This window comes from Myotis daubentonii, chromosome 2, assembly GCF_963259705.1.
Source record: "Myotis daubentonii chromosome 2, mMyoDau2.1, whole genome shotgun sequence".
Taxonomy (NCBI): domain Eukaryota; kingdom Metazoa; phylum Chordata; class Mammalia; order Chiroptera; family Vespertilionidae; genus Myotis; species Myotis daubentonii.
In genome coordinates, this window is record NC_081841.1 from 1,544,905 (window position 1) to 1,571,533 (window position 26,629).

At 65.4% G+C, this 26,629-nt stretch overlaps 1 protein-coding gene across 1 annotated transcript in view; it reads left to right on the forward strand.

Annotated features, from left to right (window-relative positions):
- The first annotated feature begins 738 nt into the window (after nucleotides 1-738).
- The window catches only part of CERK (ceramide kinase), a 45,192-nt gene continuing 19,301 nt past the window's right edge, over nucleotides 739-26,629 (forward strand). Inside the window, exons 1-6 of the mRNA XM_059680866.1 lie at nucleotides 739-1,150; nucleotides 3,181-3,423; nucleotides 6,751-6,845; nucleotides 10,262-10,384; nucleotides 14,153-14,253; nucleotides 17,366-17,934. Coding sequence (XP_059536849.1) covers nucleotides 739-1,150; nucleotides 3,181-3,423; nucleotides 6,751-6,845; nucleotides 10,262-10,384; nucleotides 14,153-14,253; nucleotides 17,366-17,934 — 1,543 coding nt within the window. The remainder of the gene's footprint in view (nucleotides 1,151-3,180; nucleotides 3,424-6,750; nucleotides 6,846-10,261; nucleotides 10,385-14,152; nucleotides 14,254-17,365; nucleotides 17,935-26,629) is intronic.

Genomic DNA, 26,629 nt, shown 5'->3' on the forward strand with positions numbered 1-26,629 from the left:
GGGATGTGGTCACAGCCCGAGGCCCACACATGCCCTCCTCAGAGGTCCCTCAGCCTCGGGGGCCGCAGACACGGTGATGGGAGCAGGTGCCGGAGGACGGCGGTGGCGGGAGGGGCCTCGGCCGGCAGGACAGGCGTGGAGCACATCTGCCCGCGCGGGGTGCCCCTCAGGGCTCCAGCCTCGACCGCCAGCGGGGAACCACGGCCACGAGCCCTCAGGCGTGGCTGGTCCTCGCCCAGCTCCTGGGTGACCTGCAGTGACCGTGAACTGTGTGGAGTCACGGACCCGAAGGCCGGCCCTGTCCCGGGGACCGAGCCCCGGCACAGCCGCTGGGATGTGACCCGAGGGCACCACCCGAGGGACGGCCGGCCCCCCATCAGCGCCCCGGGCGCGGATGGCAGGGTGCAGGCTGGACGGGGCGGACGGGAGCCTCAGGGGCAGCCCTGGGCAGCGCCTCCTGGCCGCTGCTGGTGCCTCCCCGTCGCCTCCTAGAGCAGGCTCAGCCTTCAGCTCTGTCCTCGCCGCCCAGGGCCCTCTCCGTCTCCCACGGGCGCCACGGCTCCTGTCCCTCAGCCCACAGCCACCCTGGTGACTGGATCCTTCCCAGACCTGGGGCTGGGGGCGGCCCTCCCTGCGGTGCTCACCGCCACCGCCAGGGGGCGCGCGGGGCAGCGGGAGGCGGCTGCCAGGTCAGCCACAGGGAAGTCGGGGACCCCAGGCTGCCTGGGGTGCGGGTCCATGCGAACGCACCTGTGTTTGAGCGAGACGCCTGGACAGAAGCCCGGGAGCCTGCGGGAGCCGGGCAGTGCCGCCTGCCCCGAGCGACCCAGGTCTACAGGCCCAGCAGCTGCCCTGCGCCCGGGCATAGGGCAGCCCGGACCCCCCGCCTTGAAGGTCAAGCAGTGCGGGGAGAGTGGCAGAGCCCAGGCAGCCCAGGCAGGGAGAGGTCTCTGCCAGGGCCCACGGTGCCAATGCCAGGCCCCCGCCGACCGCCGGCGGGCAGCGCCCGTGGGGCTCCGACGCTGCCTGCAGGGCCCCCCAACCCCACAGCCCCCCAACATCTGGGCTGGGATTTGCGAGTCCCAGCAGCAGACTGTGTGCTCACCAGCTCCCACTCTTGCCCCCACCACTCTGCCTGCAGGGGCTTCCGGTAGGCGACCACCTCCCCCCCACCCCGCCGCCTTCCCTGGCTCCTGGGTCGGAGCAGGCTGGGCACGCTCTGCAGCTGGGCTGGATGGAAGGGACCGGAAAGAAGTGGAGACGAGAGAGCTAGGGCCCCCTGTCCCGGCCCCAAGGCCTGGAACCCGGCACCTGTCCTGGGCCTCAGCCCAGCTCACTGCCCGGAGGACAAGCGGCCGCAGCAGGAGTTGCTGTCAGAGGGGGGGCTCCGCTCCCCACGGGCCACACGGGCATCAGGCCCAGGCGTGTCCCACAGAGAAGGGGCCCGGAGGGAGGGGAGGCAGCCTGGGCACGTCCGACCCTCAGGGCCTCACCGTCCACCTGTAACACCACCCGGGCCCTGGCCTGGCCCAGCGTGTTCTCTCCCCCGGGGCCTCCGGGGGCAGCGGGAGGGAGGGCCAGGCTCCTGTGCCCAGAGCAGGCTGTGCGTCCTGCGTGCACGCTGCAGACAAAACCCCTCACGCCCTCCTCCTCCCCCAGTGAGGACAGGCCGGAGCAGCCTGACCGGAGTCCCCGCGGGAATGGACGGGAGGAGGACATTTAGGAAGCGCCTGGGCCAGGCTGTCCCTGCCTCCACGCTGGGGGCAGGTCAGGCTGGGCCTGCGGGCAGCCTGGACCAGGCGACCCAGGGAGCCGCAGGCTGCAGGCTGTAGGCTGTCGCCGCCTGGAGCGGGGTGTAGTGTCAGCCCTTCCGCTGTGTCTCACTGGGGTCTTAGGGTCGAGGCAGAGAGGAGGGGGCAGGAGGGAAGGGGGAGGAAGAAGGGAGAGAGGAGGCGGGAGGACGGGGGAGGGGAGAGGGGGAGGAGGAGGGAGGGGGATGGAGGAGGCCTTCTCTTCTTTCAAGCCCAGATGAGCTGCTGACAGACTGCCTTCAGCCCGGGCTCGTTCCTGAAGCTCTCTGCGGCCTTGGCCCTGGGCCCTGGGCTCTGCCTGGGAGGATCCTGGGCGCCCGCCAAGGCCAGGGGCACTGCGCACCTGCTGCCCCCCTCCCCGCCCCGCCCCACCCGCCTCCTCTTTCCTCGGTCACTCCTGTCAGCCGCTGACCCCAGACGCCCCTTCACGGCTGCCCTCGGCCACACCCGGCGTCCGACCAGCCGGCAGCCTGCGGGGGCACAGTGCGGGCCTCGGGCTGCAAGAGGCGCTGAGTCATCACCCACAGGCCGCTGAGCAGGCATCTGGGGCTCGGGGAGCGTCTAGGACTGAAGGGTTCGGAGAAATCAGAAAAAGGAACTGGACGCTGTTTCCCTAGAGCCCGGTGCCGCGGCCCTAGCACCCTCCATGCTGGGCCCAGGACCCACAGCGGGGGCTCCCACAGCCTCTCTCCCCGCCCCGCCTGCACCCCCTGAGTCACGGGCATCGCCTCGCCCTGTAAGCCTGGGGCAATGCCGGGTGCAGCCAGACAGTTGGCCGGGGTCAGGTGGTCCCACTCGGTGTCACCTGGGCTCTGCACAGCCCCTCTCTGGGCCTCCCCCTCCCCGTCCCGTGTGCCCCACAGGCTCCCCCAGAGCTCAGAGCGGTGGCGTGGTGCCAGGCTTGGTGCCTGGTCTCGCCCAGGCATCCACTGGTCAGCCGGCCCCCAGGGAGGCGCAGTGAGCAGGTGGCCCAGGCCCAGGTGCAGCGAGGTGCAGGGCCTGGACCGGGCCTGGTGGACTCCGGGCGGGACAGCACCGAGCAGACCCACCACGTGTCTCTGGCACCGCAAGGACCACCTGTGCCCAGACCCCCTGGGGAGTTGGGAGCTGCGGCTCAGCCCCCGCCCAGTTCCTGAATCAGGGTCTGTGGGCTGTGCCTCCCCGCCTTCCTTGCTCTCGCCCTCGGCCAGCGGACAAGCAGGAGGGAGCGGGGGCAGGGCACCCTCTCAGCGCCTCCCACCGGGAGGCACTCGGCTGTGGAATTTTCCACGGCCCTCCAGGTCAGCCTGCGGGAGGCTGGCAGCGGGCTGGCCCCGCTCTGGCTCCCGGCAGCCACTCGTTGGCACTGCCTGTTCTGCTTGTGCCTCAGGCCTGAATGGGGCCACCCACCGGGGTCACTTGAAGCGAGCCCGCTGCCCAGCGCCGTGCCCAGAGAGGCTGCGAGACCGGGGGCGGGACCCCGAGGCGACCGCCGCTCGAAACGGAACGATCTGCCAGGCCGGGGACTTCAGATGCCAAGCTGGTCCCGGGCCGGCAGGAGGGCTGGTCACCGGGGCAGACAAGGCGATCCTGGGGGGCCTGCTCTGGGGCCAGCTCCTGGCTGAGCTGGCTGGTGGGAGAAAGGTGTGGCCTGTCCGTGCCGTGGCCTCTCCGTGCCATGGCCTCTCCGTGCGTGGCCTCTCCGTGAGTGGCCTCTCCGTGCCGTGGCCTGATCATGCCGTGGCCTCTCCGTGCGTGGCCTCTCCGTGCCGTGGTGCCAGACTGCGGTGCACGGTGGCAGCCCTACCTCCACGCCCACCAGCAGTGCCGGGCTCCGGCTGCCCACACCCACGCCACCGCTTCTCTCCCCGTGTTTTATGGTGGCGTCCGACTGGGAGTGAGGCGGCATTTTATTGTGGATTTGGCTTGCGTCTCCCTAAGAACTGATGTGCTGAGTGTCTTTTCATGCGCTTGTAAATCTTGGGGAAACGTCTCACAGGCCGGAAGCATAAAACAGTGTCGTGCGCGCTGCCTGGGTTCCCCGCCGGCTGTCGGGTCTCAGGCCTGCTTGTGAGTGTGGCCTTGTGAAGGCAGAGCTCCCCCTGACGCCGTGGACTCCGGACGGAGCCGGAGCTGTCGGGCATTGAGCCAACAGCCGCCCCGTGCTGCTGCCCCTCCCGACCAGGGCAGACATCACCCACCACCACGGAGCTGGGAGACAGGGGCAGGCGTCACCCACCCGCCACGGAGCTGGGAGACAGGGGCAGGCGTCACCCACCAGCCAACCACGGAGCTGGGAGACCCAGAGAGGAAGCCACTGGGCCCCCGGGCAGTTGGGTGGGGTGTCTACCCCAGGAGTTCACTCACAAAGAGAAGGGAAAGGAAAGGCCGGACCTAGGTTTGCAGGGGCGGAGTGGACGTCTGCCCTGGGGCAGTGGCCCCCGAGAGGGTGGGCTCATTGTACCCAAGGGGGACACAGAGGTGATGATGGGGGTTTGGGGGCCTCGAAATAGCACCCCTCCCACGTTCAGAGCCACGCGAAACACAAAGGGCAGATGTCAAATTGTCAGCTTCACTGCCGACGACACGAGGGTGGCCCGCCAGGAAGTGAGCCTCATGCCCCCAGGTGGCTGGATCAGGAAGACAGGGGAGCCCGGCTGGTATGCTCAGTGGTTAGAGTGGCGTACTGCTTCGTGCTACAACACGGGTGATTCTCGAACACATGATGCTCAAAGAAAAGTCAGATCTGTGTGACTCCGTCTACACGAAACACCCACCACAGGCAAAGTCACAGGCAGGGGTCGGTTAGGCGTTGCCTAGGCTGAGGGGATGGTGGGGTGGCTGCTAAGGTGTGAGGTTTCTTTATGGCGATGACATGTTCTCACAGTGATCACGGTAAACGCGCTAGCCCGGCGCTGCGTGCTCTAAGCGAGGGGAGGGTGTGGCGTGTGGACGACACCTCAGTACAGCGATGGTTAGAAAGCGAAGCCAGGGCTCTGGGCCTCGGCTGCCTGATCCTTGGCCAAGCCCAGACGCTCCTGGACCCCTGGCCCCGCCCAGGACTGGCCCGCGTGGTGACTGCGGCCCGTTCCCCAGGCGCTCGGCCCCCGGACTTGGAGCCTGGCTCTGGGCTGACCCCACGGCTCCCGTCTGGTGGGTCCCAGCCGAGCCCGCCTACATGTGGTGCGTTCACGTTCATTATCTTCTCCTTGAAGTTCTAGGAAGTTGTCCTTTGTGATTCTGTGCCGGTGCTGTTTGGGGCACTTACACACACACACACACACACACACACACACACACGCACGCAGGCACACACACAAACATACACACGCATACGCACACACACAAACATACACACACGCACACGGCATGGACACACACACGGCACACATACACACACAGGCACGCACGCATAACACACACAACGCACATGCGCGCGCACACATGCACGTGCGTGCACACACACGTACATACGCGCACACACATGCACACACGCGCGCGCACACACACACACACGGCTGCTGCGTGTTTTCCAGTCCCTGACCTTGGAGAACGACCTTGGCAGCCCAGCTGAACCGCATGAGGTTTGTTTTCCCGCCGGGGTCTAGTCCAGCTCTCCACGAGGGGCCGATGTTTAAGAGCACAAGGTTCCCCACATGCAGATGTGGGTTTCTTTATTGTTTTGCTTTTTGTTTTTGGTTAATTCTCAACCAAGGATATTTTTTTCATTGATTTTTTTTTTAGAGAGAGAGTGGAAGGGAGGGGGGCAAACAGAGGGAGGGGGGAGAGAGCAGGAGAGAGAAAGAGAGAGAGAGAGACGGGGCGGGGGAGAAGGGGGGAGGGAGGGAGAGGGAGAGAGAGGGGGAGAAAGAAACATTGATGTGAGACACATCAATTGGTTGCCTCCACGTGCTCCCGACAGGGACCAGGGATCGAAGCTGCAACCCAGGTAAGTGCCCTTGACCGGGAATTGAACCTGAGACCCTTCAGTGCACAGGCCAGCGCTCTAACCACTGAGAACACCAGCCAGGACCAAATGTGGGTTTCTGGCTTCTGTTAGAGTCTCCAACTGTCTGACAAGGGTCCAAGATTCTGCGTGGAGCTGAGGGGCTGGTCACCTTTGGACAGGCAGGTGCCAGCTGGTCTGCCCCAGGCCCCACCAGGCCCTACTACTGCCCCAGTCAGTGTCTCTGTATACAACCCTTGACTTAAACTCCACTTTGTCGCCAGTGAATATTGTCCCATTGACTTCCCTGCTTGCATTGTCCTCATCCACTCGCTCAGCGAATATTGACAGGAGACCTACGCTTTGCCAGGCCCTGTATTGGCTCCGGGGACACAAAAATGAAAAAACAAGGCCTCCCAGACCTCCCAGCCCTGGCGCCTCTCAGCCAATTCACAGCCTCAGGCCCAGCTTTCACTCCAGCAGCTGCACCCGCTGCCTCAGCAGTCTCTCTGCCCCCGCCCCCTTTGCTTTAACACCAGGCACCTGACATCTGCAAGACTGGAATTAACACCCTGTAGAGGGTGTGGGGGGGCGGGGGGAGGATGAACCTGGGGTGGCCAACCCTGAGGCTCATCCCACAGAGCTGGGGGTCCCGCAGGTGGCGCCCCAGCCACAGGAGGCCTGGCCTGCTCCTCGACTGACCAGGCTCTCAGGCCCCGGCTCCTGCCCCCAGGCCGCTCCCCCAGGACACCGCCTGCTGGAAAGCCGTGGCCTTAATCCAGGGGTGGGCAAACTTTTTGACTCGAGGGCCACAATGGGTTCTTAAACTGGACCAGAGGGCCGGAAAAAAGGCATGGATGGAGTGTTTGTGTGAACTAATATAAATTCAAAGTAAACATCATTACATAAAAGGGTACGGTCTTTTTGTTTTTTAGTTTTATTCATTTCAAACGGGCCGGATCCAGCGGGCCGTAGTTTGCCCACGGCTGCCTTAGGCTCTGCTTTCGCTTCCAGATACATCTGTGGCCGTGGGCGTGCGGGGAGGCAGCCGTCTGGGGAAGCACCTCCGAGACGTGATGGCGAAGAGGATGACGGGCAGGATCCGGCAGGTGTCCCCTCCCGCCGGGTCGCAGGCGGCAGGGCAGGCGGGCACCTGTGTCAGCGTACAACCACTCAAACCTGTAACGCATTTTGTGAGTTTATTTGAGCCAAACTGTCGACAATTGCCGGGAAGCAGAACCTCAGCGGGTTGGGATAGTGCTCCGGAGAAGGGCGGGTTGCATCCGTATTTATACGTTGCCGTCAAAGGAGGGACGCAGGTGGCACAGGAGACGCACTGGTGATAGAGCAGAGAGGTGGGAGCCAGCAAAGCGGGGAACCCCTGGGATTAAAGAAAAAGTAAAATGGGGAGACGCGCCTCTTTTACTCGGGTGGGTGCAGGGTAGTTAACAGTCAACAATAACATGATAACAGTAACAATGAAGGGATCTGTGGTCTCTGTGCTGGCGCCCAGCACATTACGCTGTGCCCCGAGGGCTCCAGAAAAAGAGAAGCTACCAGTCACCCAGACATGTCAAGGGCATGTTCTCATAGAGGCAAAAAGACAGACAGGCTCACTGAAGGTAAAGGTTGGCCTTGGCAGGGAAGATACCGGCCGAGGAGGTGACCACCCGCCGTCACTGCTTTAGTTACAGTTTAATGTCAGGCCATCCTTGGTGGTGACCTTAGGTCTCTGAGTCTGCAGGACCGCCACGCAGGCCGCCCCTGAGCTGTCAGGTCAGCACGTGGCCCCTCCGGTGCACAGAAGGGTTATTGATCGGGGAGGCACCAACCGAGAGGATGGGGGACCTAGTGATGCCTCGAATTCACGTTAAGAAAGCGCAGAATTCAGGCTTCTTTTCTGTGAAGGGAAGGGGAGGTGGGAGGGGCAAGAGGCGACTGACCCCAGACCTCTGGGCGCCAGAGGGGTTCGAGGAAGACTGTGCTTAGTCCGTTGACCCTCCTTGATGTGAGTCCGGCACAAGGTTCCTGCAAATCTTTGATCAATAATGCGTAGGTTCCCTCATCCGCTGGGAGAGGCGCTTCCTGGCAAGGGGCTGCTTTTGTGAAACTCCAGGGGCAAGGAGGGAACTCTAGGGATTAGAATGCCGATAGGTAAGAAGGGGTCCGCCTGCAGGGAGCATATGGACAGAGGGGTCACTTCCCTCTGTGGCAGCGCCCTGATCACCCAGCCCCCACGGGAGCCGGGAGTACACGCACGTGTGGTACAAACGCGGGATCCTGCGTGAAGCCCTGCCCTTGGGCCAGTGAGCCCTAAGCCAGCACAGGAACACCCAGGACAGCCTGGTGTAAACACGTTAGAAAAACAAAGGGCCCCCCCCCACCCCCGCGAGTGATTGGGGGGCGGCGAGTGATCAGGGGCGGGAGCAGAAACTGGAGTGACGGGAGAGCCGGCCAATAGGAGTCCAGGGTGGAAAACATGTTTGGGGAAGTGCAAAGGGGCTGAGGTGACAGGAGTCTTGGCTGCTGCAGAGCCGGGAGCAGGAGGAGGGAGGCTGGCGGGAAGGGCCCTGGGCGGGGGCCGGGGGGGTGCAGGGGGGGCGGGGCGGGGGGGCGGACTTGGATGGAACCTGGTTTTCCACTTTAACAGAATCCCTCCGGGGAGGGAGGCAGGAAGGCCCGCTGGTTCTGGGAGTTTGGTTGGGAGGCCTCTTCCTTCCTGGGGTGTGGAGTGACCCTCCTGACAGCCCAGGCCGATCAGGCTGGACATGCAGCGCAAGATGTGCGTTTTCCTCAGCCTGGTCGTCGGAGACGGTGCTGGCACCTTCCCCGGGGTGGGCAGCTGGAGTGGGCGAGGAGGGGCCACACGCCAAGCCCGGCTCGCTCAGGGGAGGCCTCTGGCGGCCGACCGCACTCAGACCGAGCAACCAACCGCACCGGATGGTCGGAAACGAAAGCTTTCTCGCTAGAAGCGAGCTGTGCGGGGAGCCGTGTCCTGGCCCCGTACCTTCCCTGACGGAGGCCAGTCTTTCGTGGACGGAGCCTGTCGGTGGCCTTTTGGCATCTGGGACCCCCAGGCCTTTGGAATGCGGGGTCGTTCCCTCTTTCCTCAGGCCCCAGCCCAGACCACCAGCCCCCTCCGTGTTCTTGTCATCCGGTTCGTTGTTCACTGCGAACTGCCCTGCGCCCACCACACCCACGCGGGAGAGAAGTCTGTGTCCATCCCTTCACTCTCCGTCCAGTCCCACAGGTTCCCCGCTGTGCTTGCTCCCGCCTCCCTACGCTGTCACCAGTGGATTTCCTGTCACCCCCTTGACTGTCATGTATAAAATAAGGTGCAAAACTGTCACCCTCTAGAGCAGGGGTCTCAACCTTCCTAATGCCGCGAAATACAGTTCCTCACGTGGTGGTGACCCCCAACCATAACATTATCTTCGTTGCTACTTCATCACTGTCATGTTGCTACTGTTATGAATCGTCATGTAAATATCTGATCTGCAGGATGTATTTTCATGGTTACAAATTGAACATGATTAAAGCGTAGTGATTAATCACAAAAACAATATGTAATGATATATGTGTTTTCCGATGGTCTTAGGCAGGGGTCCTCAAACTTTTTAAACAGGGGCCCAGTTCACTGTCCCTCAGACCGTTGAAGGGCCGGACTATAGTTTAAAAAAAAAAAACTATGAGCAAATTCCTATGCACACTGCACATATCTTATTTTGAAGTAAAAAAACCAAAACGGGAACAAATACAATATTTGTATTTGCATGTGGCCCGCGGGCCGTAGTTTGAGGACCCCTGGTCTTAGGCGACCCCTGTGAAAGGGTCGTTCGACCCCCAAAGGGGTCGCGACCCACAGGTTGAGAACCGCTGGTGTAGAGGATTATCCCAATCCCTTGAGATTTTGCTTCCCAGCAATTGTTGACAGTTGGGCTCAAATAAACGCAAAAAAAAAAAATTCTCTATGGATTTGGACGCTTCTCACGTTGACGTTGGGGAGAAATGACGCGCATGGGTGGGAGGGGGCGGGAACAGGATGTGGGGGAACCAGCTAGTGTTGCATGAACATGAATCACGCTCTGTGAACGGGGTGGTTATTCTGATGAAGGAAGGCACATTCCACCCCGGCTGCAGCTGACCCGGGGGGCGGCCCTTCCTCCCCGTGAGGAGCTGCCTGTTGTCAAGGGAAGATGAACAAAGATTAGTTACAGGAACCAGGGTCGCCAGCCCTTCGAGGTCCCCGGCCCTTTGTGCTACCGGCAGGCCTCTGCAGACCTCCAGCCGGCTCACCTGGTCATTGACCCCCTTTGGCCATTTCCCCATGAAGGCCCAGCCCTTGCATGTCACTCAGCCCTTTGAAGACCCCTAGCCCCTTTGCATATCTGTAAACTGCCCTTTTGCCTGCTTTCCTTTGTACTTACACCTATACTAGAGGCCCGGTGCACGGATTCGTGCACCGACGGGGTCCCTCGGCCTGGCCTGCGCCCTCTCGCAATCCGGGACCCCTCGGGGGATGTAGTACTGCACGAAGCGGCAGGCAGCCGGGGAGGAGCCCGGGCCGGGCGCCATGCAGCTCCTGCTCATCCCGGCCCCGCTGCGCCTGCCGCCGCCACTTGGTGGCGCTGCCGTGGAGGCGGGAGAGGCTCGTGCCACCGCAGCTGTGCTTGCCAGCCATGAGCCCGGTGTCTGGTGCCCATCGGTCAGCTGAGCGGCACTCCCGCTATAAAAGCGCACTGACCACCAGGGGACAGCTCCTGTGCTGAGTGTCTGCGCCCTGGTGGTCAGTGCATGTCATAGCGACCAGTCGACCGGTCCTCCGGTTGCTTAGGCTTTTATATATGTAGACTAGAGGCTCGAAATTCGGGTCCCTCGGCCTGGCTGGCGATCAGAGCCAATAGGGGCCTTCTGGCTGCCGGCCGGGACCTTCCTTTGTTCCGCACCAGCCCCCTGGTGGTCAGCGCACGTCATAGTGAGCAATCGAACTCCCGGTCTCCAGGTCAAACTCCCAAGGGGACACTTTGTATATCAGCCCTTTGTAATATAGATAAGCAGCCGGCGTACGATGGGCTGCAGAGCAGACTTCCGTGGATGCCCTGCTGCTCTCCCGTGCTGCCAGCAACGTTAGAATAAGCGCTCAGGTGTGACTCAACCCTGTCTCTGCTCAATTGGCTCAAGTAGTGACAGGCAGCGCGGACCCACTGTGTGTGGTTGCACGGGGACAGCTTCCTCCTCTCAACCCCACGGTGCACAAAGCCCGGGGGCCAGGGCCTCAGAGAAAGGGCTTCACAGGCTCCGGCTTCTCCTTTTGTTTGGTTGTTGGAGGTCTTACTGTCCCCTCCCCTGCAGACAAGGAAGCCTGCCTGTGAACACAGTGTCCGGCTCAGAGAGAGCAGGGCTCGCCTCTCCCCCCTCACCCTCCACCCCCTGCAGCAGACAGGCCTCAGAGCCTCTAGCCCATCTTCTGTAAAATGGGCACAGCCAGCGTGTTCCCAGGGAAGGCTGTGAGCGGCCCCGACCGACACAGAGCAGGGCGTGGGTCACGGAGGGCGTGGGGGCCGGGCAGGGGCCCCCGATTCCCTGCTTCCAGTTCTGCAAACTGTGACATGCCTTCTCCTGCGAGGACGGTAGCTTCTGCCTCGGGGCACCCACTCACCCCGCCCACAGGGCACCCAGTTCTTCCGGATGGAAACCTAACCCCCTTTTCCCAGGAGGCCTCCCGACCCTGGTCCCGGCCGGACCCTCTGCCGGGAGCTCTCAGAGCCAAGGCCCGGCCTGGGACTCCCTGTGCCCTGTGAGCTCTGCGGGGTCCTCGTCTGTCAGCCTCTGCGCGCGGGTGGGGCCCTCCCTGCCTGGCCTGGCACACGGGAGGGCCCCGTGGACGTGAGTTGCAGGACTGGCTGCATTCCTGTACTTCTCCGAGGCCGCTGCCCCTCTCTGGCCTCAGTTTCCCCATCTGTACGGGGGTGGAGCGAGCTGCTCCAGGTTCCGGGATCTCCCTGCCCCAAGTCCAAGTTCCCGCCCCGTCTCCCCCGCTGGCTCTCATGCTCTGTCCACACGTCTCCATTGTCCTGTATCGTCCTTGGAGTCTCCCCGCCTGTCCCCCCACGCAGGGTCCTCGGCCACCATCACGCCCAGCCGCCCGCTCAGCGTGGCTGGTGTCTGCCCCCAGGAGTGGACTTCGTGAATCGCTCGGATCGGCCTGTTTCCACCGACCTCCTCCCCTCCTCTTTGTATTTTCCTCTTTGGACTCGGTGTGACATCCCTTGTTTATGTTGCAAAACCTGTGAGCTGGACACCGACTGTCCTTCCTCGGGGTGTCTCCCCCGGGGGCGGCTGCTTGCACTGGGGCCTGTGGGAAGCAGGGTTTCTCCCCAGCAGCCCCTCCCTTGCCCCCGCATCCCCACGCACGCCTGACGCCCCTTAACCCAAGTCGCCGTGCCCCTCCCTGTCCCCCGCTGAGTCGGGCCACCTGGCTCCTGGGCCTTTGCCATGTCGCTCTCTGTTTTTATGGACTTTCCTTATAAAAAGGCAAATAAACAGGCTGGGCGAGCTGCCTTATCGGTCTGAACATCGCAGTTTACGGCCCTGCGAGTCCCATTCCCTTGCTCGGGCCATAGATGTGCGGCCGGGGGTGCGGCGGGGGTGCAGCCGAGCTAGACGCCAAGTCGCTTCCTCTCGGTGTTGGAGCCGGGTCGGGCCCAGCATCAGTCCGTGGTGGGGGTCCACGGCGTGGGCCACACAGAGGACGCCAGGAAGCCAAGGGGAGCCACGAGCCCAGCGTGCCGAGAGGAGCCACCTTCTTTGTTCAGAGGATTAATATCCCCCATTTCGCCCCACCTCCCCCCCCCCCCCCCCCGCCCCGGCCGTGGCCACGCCCACTCCGGCCAGTGACCTCTGTTCCCAGGTGTAGCTGACAGCAGGCACCTTCCCGTCTCCCGGCTTCACTGGGCGTCTGTCTGTCTTCACGCTGTGGTTCCCTCCCCCAGTGTTTTGCAGGGAACATGCCTGTAATGTCTGGCCTTCCCTTCGCTCCTGTCCTATTATTAATAACTGGAAGCCCAGCACGCGAAATCACGCGGCCCCGCCCACCCGTGAGCGCCCCGCCCACCTGCGCCGGTCTTTGGTCGTTAGGGCCACCGGCCTTTTATAATCTAGATTAGCTCATTATAAGGGCATCACACCCAACCAGGGGTACAAAGGCCTCTCGAAACTAGGGCTGGGCACAGGTGTTGCCAGGATGGGGGCCTCCCCAGCACCCCTCCCCTGACTCCTGAGGCTGGACCTTGCAGCAGCTCCCAGCCCCTACAGGAGTCAGACCACACTGCACTCCAAGCGGACCCTGTGCTGAGACCCGGGGAGGCACCCACAGCCCGCCCACCCGCCTGAGCTCTCCCTGCCCCTAAGGAGGCCCGCGCTCTGGTCTCCCACCCACCCCACTGCCCAGCCTCCTCCAGTTGCACGGGGGCCAAGGGGTGTCCCTCCCACCGGGAGCCGCCCCAGAGTTCACCCAACCGAACCGGCCTTTTCCCGGAGCACCTGCCTCTAGGCCAGCCCCCCAGGGAGGCAGGCGGGCCTGGTCCCCGCAGGAGGAAACCGGAATGCTGCCCACAGGTGGCCAGGTGGTGGGAGGGACCTCAAGTCCGCAGCCCTGCGCTCACCTCCAGGTCACCGTGACCCGGTCCCTAGGCTCCCCAGGACTGTCCGCCCCTGAGAGCATCACCTTGAGGATGGAGGAGGGTTGGTGCCGAGTACAGGGACAGGCATCCTGGCAGGGGCCTGGCAGGGGCCTGGCAGGGGCCCAACGGCCTGGGAGCCCAAGGGGGCCAGACCCAACCCCAACATGGCCTTTGGGGCCCTCCCCTTGGTGTGCTCCCCGCGGCTCCCGGGTGTGCCCGGAGCCCAGGTCCCTGGCCGCTTTGGGGGTTGTTTTCGGCTGCCCCGCCTCACGGACTGCGCCCCGAGGGCCGCCTCCACTCCAGCGGGGCCTGGCCCTCCCCAGGCGGGCAGGTGCGGCCTCTGACCTCCGGGAGTTGAGTCTGGGTGGGGGCAAGAGCAGGTCAGGCAGGACAGTCCTGCGTGTCCTGGAGGGTGGAACAGACCGGCCCTGCCCCAGTGCCCCGGGCAGTGCCTGCTGCGGGCGCAGGCCACAGCTCACACGGCTTCTGTTCTCATACTCCAGACTCCCCCACCAGTGCGGCCTGGGAGCACCCCCATCCAGTGACCTCTCTGTGTGAATTCTGTAGGTCAGGCTCCTCCCCTGGCCTCAGTCTTCCCGTCTGTAAGTGGGCAGACGCTCCCAGGCCCCGCGATGATCGTCCGGGTCACGGGTGCCACGGAGGGATGAGCGTTTTGTCAACCAGCAGCTCACGCTCCACGCTTGGGCCCCTGTGGGCCCAGATGTTTCTTCCAGGCAGCCAGCCTTGTTGCGCCGCAGCTGGACGGCTCCTCCTCCAGGGTGGAGGGCAGGGTGGAGGGCGGAGGGGGCATGCCTGGCAGCCTACGCGGCGGCTGGTGCGGTGTCCTCCTGCCCCACCCAGATGTTTGGGCATCAGGTCCTGTGGCTGCCTGACAGGGAGGATGTCTGGTCTATGCAGACAGCAGTCACCGTAAACCAGGCCAGGGCCTCCTGGGACAGAGGCCACGGAGGGGATGGTGCTGGCAGGTGCGGCGGGTGCCTGGCCCCGGTGGTGGCCAGGGCTCTGGGCAGGCGGGGCCAGCAGGTCTGGCATGGATGACCCAGGGGGTGTTGGGTGGCAATGCCGTGCGCCTAGGCAGGACCTCAGGGCCCAGGCAGCCAGTGTGCGAGGTCACCTGGCGATGCTGTGGGTGTTGCCTGGCGGGGCAGGATGTCTGGCTTCGACCAGCTGCCCAGACGTGGGCCGCAGCCCAGGCCCGCAGACCGGACAGGGACAGGTGGCCGCGGGCGGGTGTCAGGCTGATTGACGGAGGCTCCTGGCTGCGGGCTGAGCCCAGGCTCTCCGGCCCAGCTGGCAGCCCGGTCACCTCCACCGTGACAGGTGGGCGGGCACAGTCTGTAGCCCTGCACGTGGCAGCCGGGCGGGGAGCCCCGCGGGGTGGTGCCCACACTGTGGGCTGCCGAGCGCTCAGTGGGGGAGGGGAGGCTGAGGGGGCTTTCCCCGACAGGCATGTGGGAGGGGCCCTGTGCCAGGCAGAGGTGGGCCAGGGGGCGGGGACGCTGTCAGGGGAACTGGGTCGCGGGGCCTTTGAAGGCTGGTGTGGACGGATCTGGGAGCCTAGCCAGCCAGCTCCGGGCGCCGCAGGTCCGGCAGCGCCTCGGGCAAAGCTGCCTCCGTGGCCCAGGGCTGTGCTGAGCCCCGGCCTGGCCCCTGCCCAGCCCTCTCCCCATCAGCTTAACTGCAGGAATTGCATCTTCCAAACGCCTGGCCTCGTGCGGGACCTTCTCCCCGGGGGTCTTGTCTTGCGTGGGCCAGGCCCCTCCCGACTGAGCCCAGAATTACCCCCCGCCCCCCAGGGTGGACGGCCACCGTGTTACTTTGCTGGGGTGGCAAATACCACAGCCTGCGTGGCTCGACGGTCAGAAACGGTTTCCTCTCGGTTCCAGCTCCCGGAGGCTGGAGGCCCGAGGTCAGGGCCGGCAGGTCGGTTTCCGCTGAGGCCGCTTCTCTTCGCACGGCTCCCTCTGTGCTCGGGCGCCCTGGCCCTGCACGCCCCGAGTTCCTCGTGTAAGGACCCAGTCCAGTCGGATGGGGACCCACCCCACGACCTCGCTTTATTGTCACCACCTCTCTGAAGGCCTGGTCTCCAAATACAGTCACATTCTGAGGGCCCGGGGGTGAGGGTTTCAACAGGTGGATTTTAGGGGAAGCAACTCAGCCCATAAGAGCACTGAGAACCCGGGCCTGGCCTCTGAGCTGGGAGTGAGGAGGGTGAGGGTCCCGCCTCAGGCCCCCGGGCACCCCGGTGTTTTATCTCTCAGGCCCCCGGCTCGGACTCCAGGACTCCAGGGGCGGTAGCGGGCCTCCACTGAAGAACCCAGCGGGGGCTAGGAGCCCGGCCAGGGAGGCCGCAGAGGCCGGGGCAGGGAGGCGGGCGTCCCGGGCCCCTGCCCACCGCCCCTCCCTGCCATTGTCCTTCCCACGCAGCTCTGGCTTCCGGATACGTTTCCCGTCCACATTTCTGGAGCCGCGGAGCAGCAGCGTGGGAGGGAGGAGGCCGGCGGGCAGACCAGGCCCGCCTTGCCCAGGGGCGGGGCTGGGACGCACATCCTACCTTCTGCCCGGTGGCCGCCCTGCTCTGTGCTCCCAGCACCCGCCTGGAGCTGGGCCGGGCTCCCGGGGAAGCGTGAATCACTGGGTGCTGGCAGGATCAGACCCGTGCGGGTGGCTACGTGGTGCCAGGCACAGGCGGCCAGGATGTGGGCTCGCCCTCTGCTGGGCAGGCTCCCGTGGGAGGCACCCAGGGGACGCTGGGCTGAGAGCTGACAGGAGGCAGGTGGCTGGGGCCTTTGGAGCCAGACCTCTGCCACCTCTTCGCCCTGTGCCTTTAAGGCACGTTGCCTTCTCTCAGTGCAGCTTCCTCATTGATCAATCTGGGGCAGGTGCCCTGTGCGGACGGTGCCAGGGCTGCTCTTGGCACCAGGGCTCCAGGGGAAGACGAGTCGTGCCTCCTCGAGCCGAGGCGGGCAGACCTGCTCCCAGGGCAGCGATGGCTCAGTGGGGGGGTCAGGGAAGAACCCCGCGAAGAGGGGAGGGTTGAATCTGGGCTCAGACCAGCAGCTCCCTCTCCTGGGCCTGGTCCGGAGGGGAGGGCTTCGCTGCCTCACCCTCCCACCCCCCAGCGTCCCAGGAGAGAGGCCTCCTCCTCCAGCCGGCCTTCCCTGCCGGCAGCCTGCAGGCCCCCTTGGCTCTGGTGGCTCCCAGGGGCTCACACGCCCGCGTCCCCCTCGCAGGCTGGCCACAAGCACCCGGCCAGGGGCTGTGGGACCCCGGCTGCTCTCCGCAGCCCCAGCCTGGAGGGCCTCTGAGCCAGCCTCCTCGGGGGGCTCTGCCCTCAGCCTGGGTGCGCAGGCACCTGGGACCCCGGACCCAGGAGGAGGGGACCCGCAGCACCTGCCTCCCCAGGTGGCCTCAGGGTGGGCCACAAGCCAGGGAGAGGGTGGCCACGTCCACCTGGTCTCACAGGGCCCCCTCCCCCCCAGGCCGCCCGCCCTGCCTCCCAGCTTATTTCCCTGGACCGCAGGCCCGCCCAGCCCGGCAAGGAAGGGGTCCGAGAAGGGACCTGGGGCCCAAGCCACATGCCGCCCGGGGTGGCTGCACCCGGATGGCGTGGGCCCCTGCCACCCACTCCCAGGGCCGGGCCACTGGGCCCAGGCCTCCCCGCCCCACGGTGCCCGGGCGGCATTTCTTCGCGGGGACCCGCTGTCATCAGGACCTGCCCGGAGGGGGGGACCCGCTGTCATCAGGGCCTGCCTGGAGGGGGGGGGGAACCCGCTGTCATCAGGACCTGCCCGGAGGGGGGGAACCCCCTGTCATCAGGACCTGCCGGGAGGGGGGGACCCGCTGTCATCAGGACCTGCCCGGAGGGGGGGGGGGGACCCGCTGTCATCAGGACCTGCCCGGAGGGGGGTACCCGCTGTCATCAGGACCTGCCCGGAGGGGGGGAACCCCTGTCATCGGGACCTGCCGGGGGCGCTACTGAGCTCCCCGGCGGCCGGCCGCAGGAGGGACCCAGCCACCAGCCGCCAGCGGGGCGCCGCTCCCCAGCTCGGCCTCCGGACGCACCCGCCCCGCGCAAACCCGCCGGACCCGCTCCCTCCTCGGCCCCCACCGACCCCCTCGCACCCCACGCCCGGCCCCGCGGCTCCCCTCGCCCCGCCCGCCCCTCGGCCCCTCCTCGGCCCGCGGCCGGCGTACGGGGTGACGCAACGCCGCGCCCGCCCCGCCCGCCCCGCGCCGCCGCCGCCGCCGGCCGGGCTCCAGGGGCCGCTAACGGTCCCGCGCCCCTCGGCGTCCGCCCGCCCGTCGCCCCCCGCCCCCCGCCCCCCGCCCGGCCGAGGCGGCGCCCGCGGGGCCGGCGCGATGGGGGCGGCCGAGCCGCTGCGCTCGGTGCTGTGGGTGAAGCGGCAGCGCTGCGCCGTCAGCCTGGACCCCGCGCGGGCGCTGCTGCGCTGGTGGCCCAGCCCGGGGCCCGGAGCCGCCGTCCCCGGCGCGGGTGAGTGTCCGCGGGCCCGGGGGGCGGGGGGCGGGGGGCCGTGGGGGAAGGGAACGTGGGGCGGGGAGCGAAGGGGCCGGGAGGAGGGGCGCGGAGGGGGCGCTGGGCGCGGAGACCCATTCGCTCCGGACGGAGGGACCAGGGGGCGGAGGGACGGAGGGACCAGGGGGCGGAGGGACGGAGGGACGGAGGGACCAGGGGCGGGCAGGCGTGCGGGAAGGCGGCCGGAGGGTGCGGTCCTGGAGGCCGAGGGGAGGGGTCCCGGCCCCATCCCCCCTGGGGCGGCCCGCAGGGAGCCGAAGGGCACCGTGGGGACCAGTGTGATGAGCCACCCGAGGGGCGCCCGCAGCCCCAGGTGTGTCAAGGTCACCCCGGGGCAGATGCTCCTCTGAAAGGAACCCCGAGCCTGGGAGGCGGCCTCCGCGGGCAGGGGCTGGTTCTGGGGAAAAGCCAAGGGCGGCTGGGGACCCGCTGCCCGATCGAGGGGGTGGGGCTCGCGGGGGTCTGGCCGGCCACGTGGCCTCCGCGGGCCTCCCTGTTGAGGTGTAATTCAGAGAAGAAAGGAGAGGATGCGGGCCGGGAGGACGCCGGGAGGACGCCGGGTGGACGTGGACAAGGACAGGGCGCCCTGAGCTGAGCACTGAGATGTCATTTGATCCCGGGAAGGCGGGGCTTGCAGGAGACCAGGTGTGGACAGTGAGAAGGGGGTGGCCAGGTGGCGAGTGTGAGCAGGTGTGAGCGTGTCCCCAAGCTGCTGTTGGAGGCCTGCGGGGCAGGGCGGGGCAGGTCCCAGCCTGCGGAGAGGACAGACGAAGGGGCGCACGGGCATGTATGTGTGAGGAAGAGAGCCCCGCAGGGGGGCAGGTCACCGGGGCACAGGGGGTCCCTGCAGCCCTCGCTTCCCTCGCAGCATTGACCAGAGACCTGGAGAGACCAGAGCGCTTTGGGGAGAGATGCTCCAGGCAGGAGGAACAGCGAGTGCAAAGGCCCTGAGGCCAGCCAGGAGGCCAGCATGGATGGGGGGGAGGGAGGGATGGGGGAGCTGGGGGAGGGGGCCCGGGCCTTGTACTGGCACGGCTGAGGTGGGACTTGGCCTTTTACGGTGAGTGCCATGGAAGTCCCGGATGCCTCCTCCGGTCTCACCTTCATTCTTCAAGGCCCTGTGGCCCCTGTGGTGAGAGTGGACAGAGCAGGGTCAGGCGGCTGCTGGCCTGGTCCGGCTGGAGCAAGGGTAGCAGGGCTGGGTCTGCACCGTCTGGGTTTGTGGCCAACTGAAGTCACTGGGGGAGGAGCAGGGATTTATGGTTTCGGTGACTGGGTTGGGGGGTGGGGGTCAGAATTGGGGATGCCTTTTCCACACCTTGGGGCAGTAGGGGGCGCTGCGGCGGGTGCTGCGGGCGCTTTCTGACATCGAGGCTGTGGGGTCTGCAGGCGGGGCAGAGTTGGAATGTCGGTCAACCAAGGGCAAGGGTGGCCTTAGGCCCTGACCACCGTTTGGTTTCTGGCCTTGGAGTCACCAGAAGCCTGTGGCTGGGTGTCCGAGCGTCTGCTCCTGTAGGGTCGCTCCGGCGTCCCCCCTGGGAGCGATGTCACAGTCTGCCTCCTGGCGGCCCCGCCAGGGCCCTCCGTCTGATTCCTGCTCTGTGAAGCCCAGGCGAGCGGAGCCGGGCCGGCTCCCGTGGCTCTGGGCTTGAGGATGACCAGGCACCGCCTGCATCGTCCTGTTTGAGGGGTCCCTCCAGTGCCCGCCATGAGCGGCCCCTGCAAACAGCCCGCTCTGCTTTGCAAATGAAGGGACTGAGTCACGGAGACTTTAAGTCGCTGGCCCAGCCGGTGGCTGGAGCTGGAGGCTTGGTGGGTCCCAGTCCGGCTGCTGTGCTTGTGAGCAGCCGGCGGCGTGGCCACCCCCAGCCTGAGGGGCCCCCCTTCCCTGCGGGATGCTCCCTGCCTCTTGCCGCGTTGGCACCTCCGCAGGCTGCTATTATGGCTCCGGGTCAGCAGAGCCGGCTTGGTGCGGCCGCTTGCATTTGCAGGCTGCCCACTCCGCAGCGGACGCAGTCCTCCCAGGGGGACCCGCTGCTCCTCTTGTGAGCATTTTGGTGCGAGTGCACCCCAGCTTCCTGATGGGACCCCCTTCCTGGGAGGCTGGGCCTCCTGACCTCCTCCAGGGAACGGCCTGTGCTCATCCACTCTGCTCTCCACCGCGGTGGGGGAACACAGCTGCCAGCTCTGTGGGTTTCCTCATAACCGCACCCCCAAAAGGCCCCAGGCCCCCGGGCAGGAGGGCAGACACACACTGGACACTGGGTTCCGGGAGCAGAGTGCGCGCCCAGCTGGACGGACGGTGGCCCGGTGGGGACGTGGGGATGGAGGCTGTGCAAAAACAGGTTCTAGGAGGGCCCCGGAGGCCAGGCTGGGGGCCACCATGCAGCTCCGCGCACGGGCGGGGGCAGGGTGAATTGAGACCCCCTTCTCCTGTTCTCAGAGGAGAAAGCTGGAAGCCCGACCTGATGGCCCCCAGGCGCAGGCTGTGCCGAGGGAGCGGCTCTGGGTGCAGGCGCGCTCGTCCTCTGGCCGCTGCGCTGGGAGCGAGAGTCCAGGAGCAGACGGAACCGGGGGCCGGCCCTCCTGCACCCCGTGAGGCCGCTGCGAGGAAGCTGGGAGCCAGCATGTGCTCCCTGGCGGAAGTGGGGTGACTGCAAACAGGAAACCTGGCAAAGCGGTTGAACTTGAAACAGACTGAAACTGTGTCTGGGTTACACCCCTGGCAGTAAACGCACTCAGACTCCGAGTGGGGTCTCTTAGGGCTGGGAGCCGTGTGTGTGTGTGTGTGTGTGTGTGTGTGTGTGTGTGTGTTGGGGGGGGCATGGGCACTGCCCTGGCTCCGCCTGGGACGCCCCAGCAGGTGGCCAGCTCCTCGGGCAGGTTGTGGCTGTGTATAAAGTGTGTCCCCAGACGTGGGCAGCCGCAGAGCCCCGAGGGACGGCCAGGCTGGTGGGTTCCTGAGCTGCGTCCTGTCCTCCCGTGCTGTCCCTTCAGGCTCTGGCCTCGGGTCTCGTCAGGTCACATGACTTAGCAGCTGGCGGAGAAAGTGCCATTGTCCTGAGATTGCTCCAAGGTGAACTGCCATTTGTTGTTCTAAAATAGGTCAGCGGCACTGTCTTAAAGGGCCAGCCAGCAAAGCGTTCAGGGTTGTGGGTCACCGTTTCTCAGCTCTGCTGTTTTAGCAGGAAAAGGAGCTGCGGGCCGCGGGCCAATGAAGGTGTGCGGCTGCGCGCCAATAAAGCTTTATCGATGCGAGCAGGCGGCGGGCGGGAGCCAGCCTGACCCTCCGCGCAATCCCTGCTGCTGAGAGGAGTGACCGTGGGATGTGCAAGCAGCGTGTCCTCGCGGCTAAAACTCCTCTGACCTTCCCAACACCCAGTGCGTCTGGGAAAGCGCCGCCGCCGTTGGGGGCGCTCACTTGGTTCTGACCCCCCGCCACGTGCCCGGGGCCGCGAGGGCAGAGGGATCCTGTGGGCACAGCGTGTGCATGGCAGGCTGCCCCAGGGTGTCTCTCTAGTCTAACCAGTTGCACACAGACCTGCCCGCGGGGTCAGTGACTCCAGGACCAGAGGAGGGCCCGGGCCGGTGCCGAGGTTGGTCGGAGCATCATCCTGGACACCCAGAGGTGGGAGGTTCCTGGTGTCGACGTGTGTCACCGTAAAAACTCTCAAACCCGTAAGGAATTGTTGTGAGTGTATTGAGCCAAACTGTCGACAATTGCCGGGAAGCGGAACCTCGCGGGTCGAGATGCTGCTCCACAGAAGGGCATTTCTCATCCGCGTTTATACGTTGCAATCGAAGGAGGGACGCAGGTGGGCCACAGGAAATCCACTGGTGATAGACTAGAGGGGCGGGAGCAAGCAAAGCCGGGAAACCCCTGGGATTGGATGAAAAGTAAAATGATGGACACATGCTGAGGTGGGTGCGGGAACAATTAACGTGATAATCTGTGGTCTCTGTCCTGGCGCCCAGCCATTAGGCTGTGCCCCGAGGGGTCCAGAAAAGGGGAAGTTACCAGTCACCCAGACATGCCAAGGGCATGTTCTCATAGAGGCAAAAAGACAGACAGGCTCTTGGCAGGGAAGATACCGGCCGAGGAGGTGACCACCCGCCGTCACTGCTTTAGTTACAGTTTAGTGTCACCTGACACCGCCCTGTCCTGCAGCCAGTGGACCAGCAGGTGATTCCTAATTTCAAGCTCTTCACCGAGCACCTGTTCCGCCCCTGCCTTGAGGTGACGGAGAGCACAAACCTCCCCCTTCGCGAGTTCTGGAAGGACCGCTATTACATTGTGACATGCCTCAGAATTACCGACATGGCCTGGCGGGTGTTACAGAGAGGACCTGGACTTCTGCGTGGAGGAAGCTGTGGCCTGAGGTAGCGTCTGAAACGGAGTTCGGAAGACTCGACCCCGAAGCGGCAGCGGCGGAGGAGACTGTATCCCTCGGCAGGTCCCCGGGCCTGGACGTGGGTGGCGGTGACACCAACGAGCTCATCGAGGAGCACTCCGGGGCACTGACAGCGCAGGAGCTAAAGGAGCTGCAGACGCAGCAGCACACAGGGGTTTTGCAGGAAATAGATGACACGGAGGAGGAGGAGGAGGTTATCTCTGTAAGTGAGATAAAGGAAATGTTGGGAATGTGGGAGAAACTTTCAGACTTTATTCAAAAGAAACACCCAGAAAAAATTGCAACTGGGCGTGCGATGGAGCTATTCAATGACACTTGCCTAACTCCTTTCAGAAATATCCTGAAAGGGAGGATGAAGCAGATCTCATTGGACAGGTTTTTATCGAAAACGCCTGTAGATGAAAGTGATGAAAGCATGACGGAAAGGGCAACAATCAGCAAATAAGATTCAGTTATTCAGTTCAGCCTTTCTCCTCCAACTCCATCGGCATCTTTAAGTTGTTTGATTTCCAAGGTAAATGCTGTACATTAAACTTAATAAAATAAGTGTATTGCACTAAAAAAAAAAAAAAAGTTTAATGTCAGACCATCCCTGTGGTGACTTTAAGTCTCTGAGTCTGTAAGACCGCCACGCAGGCCTCCCCTGAGCTGTCAGGTCAGCACGTGGCCCCTCCCGTCCACAGGGCCCAGGTGGCAGGTTGGTCTCCGATGGTTGGAGGGGCCCCAGGACACGTGCGGGTCGCCCCACATTGTCTCATCTTCCCCCACGGCGGGCCGCCCCTGGGACCTGGGTGCTGGCTCGGGTGGCAGTGCAGCTCCCAAGGCCCCTCTGTGCCCCCCGCTGTTCTGCACGGGCGGCCGGGGGGAGTCGGTGCACACAGTCAAGGCCCTCCGGCCGCGCTGTGGCCCCACAGGCCGCGCTGTGGCCCCTCCGGCCGCGCTGTGACCCTATTGGCCCCTCCGGCCGCACTGTGGCCCCTCCGGCCGCGCTGTGACCCTATGGGTCCCTCCGGCCGCACTGTGGCCCCTCCGGCCGCGCTGTGGCCCCTCCGGCCGCGCTGTGACCCTATTGGCCTCTCCGGCCGCGCTGTGACCCTATTGGCCCCTCCGGCTGCGCTGTGGCCTCTCCGGCCGCGCTGTGGCCCCTCCGGCCGCGCCGTGACCCTATTGGCCCCTCCGGCCGCACTGTGGCCCCTCCGGCCGCCCTCTGGGATGGGTTTCCGGGTGCTGTTGTCTGCCTTCACCCGCTGTTCCGGATCGCAGGCTGCCCTGCGGTCACAGCTGGAGAGAGGAGGGAAGGGAAATGCGGGGACTCCCGCTCCACCCTGCGCCTCCCCCTCGGGCTGCTCTGGCCCGGCCTCTGCTGTTTGCTGCTGGAGCCCTCGGTTAATATCCGATCAGCGGAGGGGTGAGTGGTCCGCTCCCCCGCTTCCCCGCCACGTCCCCCCACGGGAGCTGGGGTCTTCGTGCTGCGTCTGTTTATGCTGACGCCCCAGCTGCAGCGCTCCGTGCTGCCTGGAGTCCTCACCTCACCTTGGATGATCCTAGTGTCACCCCCACTTCAGAGATGGGCCTTTGGGGCTCATGGTGGCACGTTCTAGCTCTGGGACAGCGAGACCCTGGGGCTCGCCCCGTCGAGGGTACGGGTGTGGGGTCATGTCTGTAGACCCCACGGGCCTTTCATAGCCGGCGGCGAGGGGGGAGCAGGACGCAGCCGGTCCCCAGCCCCAGCCTCTGAGGCTCACACAGGCCCCGCCGTCCAGACCTCGGGCCCTGGGATGGGGATGCTGGCACAGGGTGGCACGCGGTGTGGGGAGTGGGAGGCAGACGGGGTGTCCGCTGTGGCAGTGCGTGTGCCCTGGAGCTGGCTCTGTGGGTGCAGGGTCCGCAGTACAGGGTTCATGTGGCCCCTGAACCCTCAGACTGCGGGCCCAGAGGAGCCCGGCTCTGCCCCGCCCTCCAGAACCTCCCGTTCACAGGAAAAGCCTGGGTCTGGATCTGCCTGGGAGTGGACCTGGGCAGGGGCAGGGTGCTGGGCGGGCACCGGCCCAGACCTGCGTGAGGAGTGGGGGATGGGGGGGTGGGGGTGGGGAAGAAGCCGCGGCCACGGAAGGATCCGGCAGAGCGTGTCGGGCCCACATGGTGTCTCTGGGCCTCAGTGGGTGCACACACGCCTGGGGGTGGTCTGAGGGGCCGGGCAGGGAGGGAGTCAGAGGCTCTGGGGTTGCTGGGCAGTGAGCCCGCAGGCAGAGCGGTCTTGCCCAGGCTGGGGGTGCGGGGGAGGGGGAGGGGGGAGTAGGACAGATAGGGTTAGGTTCAGACGGTGGGTGCGAGGCCCTCGTGGTGTATACCAGGGCTGGCCCGTGTACTCGGGACCTCGGGGCAGGAGAGCACGGGTAACACCACAGCGGTGCCGCCTCCCACCGGGGCCCCAGCACCGGCCTTCCCTGGCTTGGAATTTTCTGCATCTCAGTTGCAGGCTTGATCCCTGGCCCCCATCAGGGCATGTGCTGAAGGCAACCAATCGATGTGTCTCTCTCAGATTGATGTATCTCCCCCCCCACCCGCTCTGCCCTCCCCTCCGCTCTCTCTAAAAAAAATCAATGGAAAAACCCTCAGGTGAGGATGAGGAAACCGGGGAGGGGTTGCTAAGCACATTGGTCCCATGAGGCCGTGGTTGTCACTCGGGCACGTTGCCCTGGGAGACACTGGCCAGCGTCTGGCCGAGGTGCCCGGGGTGCGGGCAGCCCTGTCTGGGGAGGCACCACGGGCTCTGCAGGCCCCAGTGTGCTCTTCCTTCAGGTGCCGTCCATTCCAGGAGATACTCACTCAGACGTTCCCTTAACAGAGGGCAGCAGTTGCTACTTTATACAGAGAAAGGCGACTCTGGGAGCCGTGACCAGTGCTCCGTCCACAGATGGGCCGTGATCAGCCCGGGACCAGCCCCGGGACCAGGCGGCGCTGACTGGGATCCCGGGCGCCATTCCACGTGGCTGAGGTGGCGAGTGTGGGCTCAGCAAGGGCACGGCAGGTGTTGTGGGTCCTGGCCTCGTGGCAGGGTCGCTGCTGCAGCCATGCCCGGGGACTGACGGACGGCCCGTGCTGGGACTGACGGACAGCTGTGCCCGGGGACTGACGGACGGCCCGTGCTGGGACTGACGGACAGCTGTGCCCGGGGACTGACGGACGGCCCGTGCTGGGACTGATGGACAGCTGTGCCCAGGGACTGACGGACGGCTGTGCTGGGGACTTACGGACAGCTGTGCCCGGGGACTGATGGACAGCTGTGCCCAGGGACTGACGGACAGCCCATTCCGGGGACTGATGGACAGCTGTGCCCGGGGACTGACAGACGGCTGTGCCTGGGGACTGACGGACGGCCCGTGCCGGGGACTGACGGACGGCTGTGCCCAGGGACTGACGGACAGCCCATTCCGGGGACTGACGGACAGCTGTGCCCGGGGACTGACGGACGGCTGTGCCCGGGGACTGACGGACGGCCCGTGCCGGGGACCCGTCTGTGTGGAGGGCGTTCTGTCCTGCTTGCTGCTGGCATCGCCTTGGCCTCCCCCAGGGTCAGTCTGGTCTGGGAGGGAACCTTCCAGGCGGTGCCGTGGCCTCTCGTCTCCTCGCCGCTCGCCCACAGACCTTCCCTTTCTTATCCAGCCTCGGGCAGTGCAAACTGCAAGCAGCCGCGGTGCTGGGGGGAAATGGCGGTGCCCACGCGCCCACCGCTGGCGTCTCCCATGCGCCCACTGATCCGTGGTCCCGGTTGGCATGAGCTGGGTGCACACGACAGGGACCACGGGGGTCTCGCCAGCACATGCAGGTGGCCCGTGAGGGCGAGTCGTCCGTCCTCAGGGCACAGGGTGGCCTCGCTGCTGTCCCCCTGGCCTGACCTGAGGGAGGCCCGCATCCTGTGTGACCTTGGGGTTCTGGCGGGGAGCCCTCCTCGGGCCGCCTCACCCGGGCCTCACCTGGAGGCGGCTGCAGTCCTGTGATCACAGCTGTCAAACCGCCCAGACAGCTCGGGCCGCCTCCTCCTGGGCTCCCCAGAGGATAGAAGGGCTGGGGCTCTCGCCGCCTCGGTCCAGCCAAGTCTCCCCGTCTCCCGCCGACGCTGATGGGACCAACCCCCTGCTCCGCCGTGGCCTCTGCCTCGGCGTGGCCCCGGGTCTGGCTGTCCGGCCGGGCTGTGCTGTGTGCCTCGGCCCCACCGGGGTTTCTGAGCCGCTGAGGAC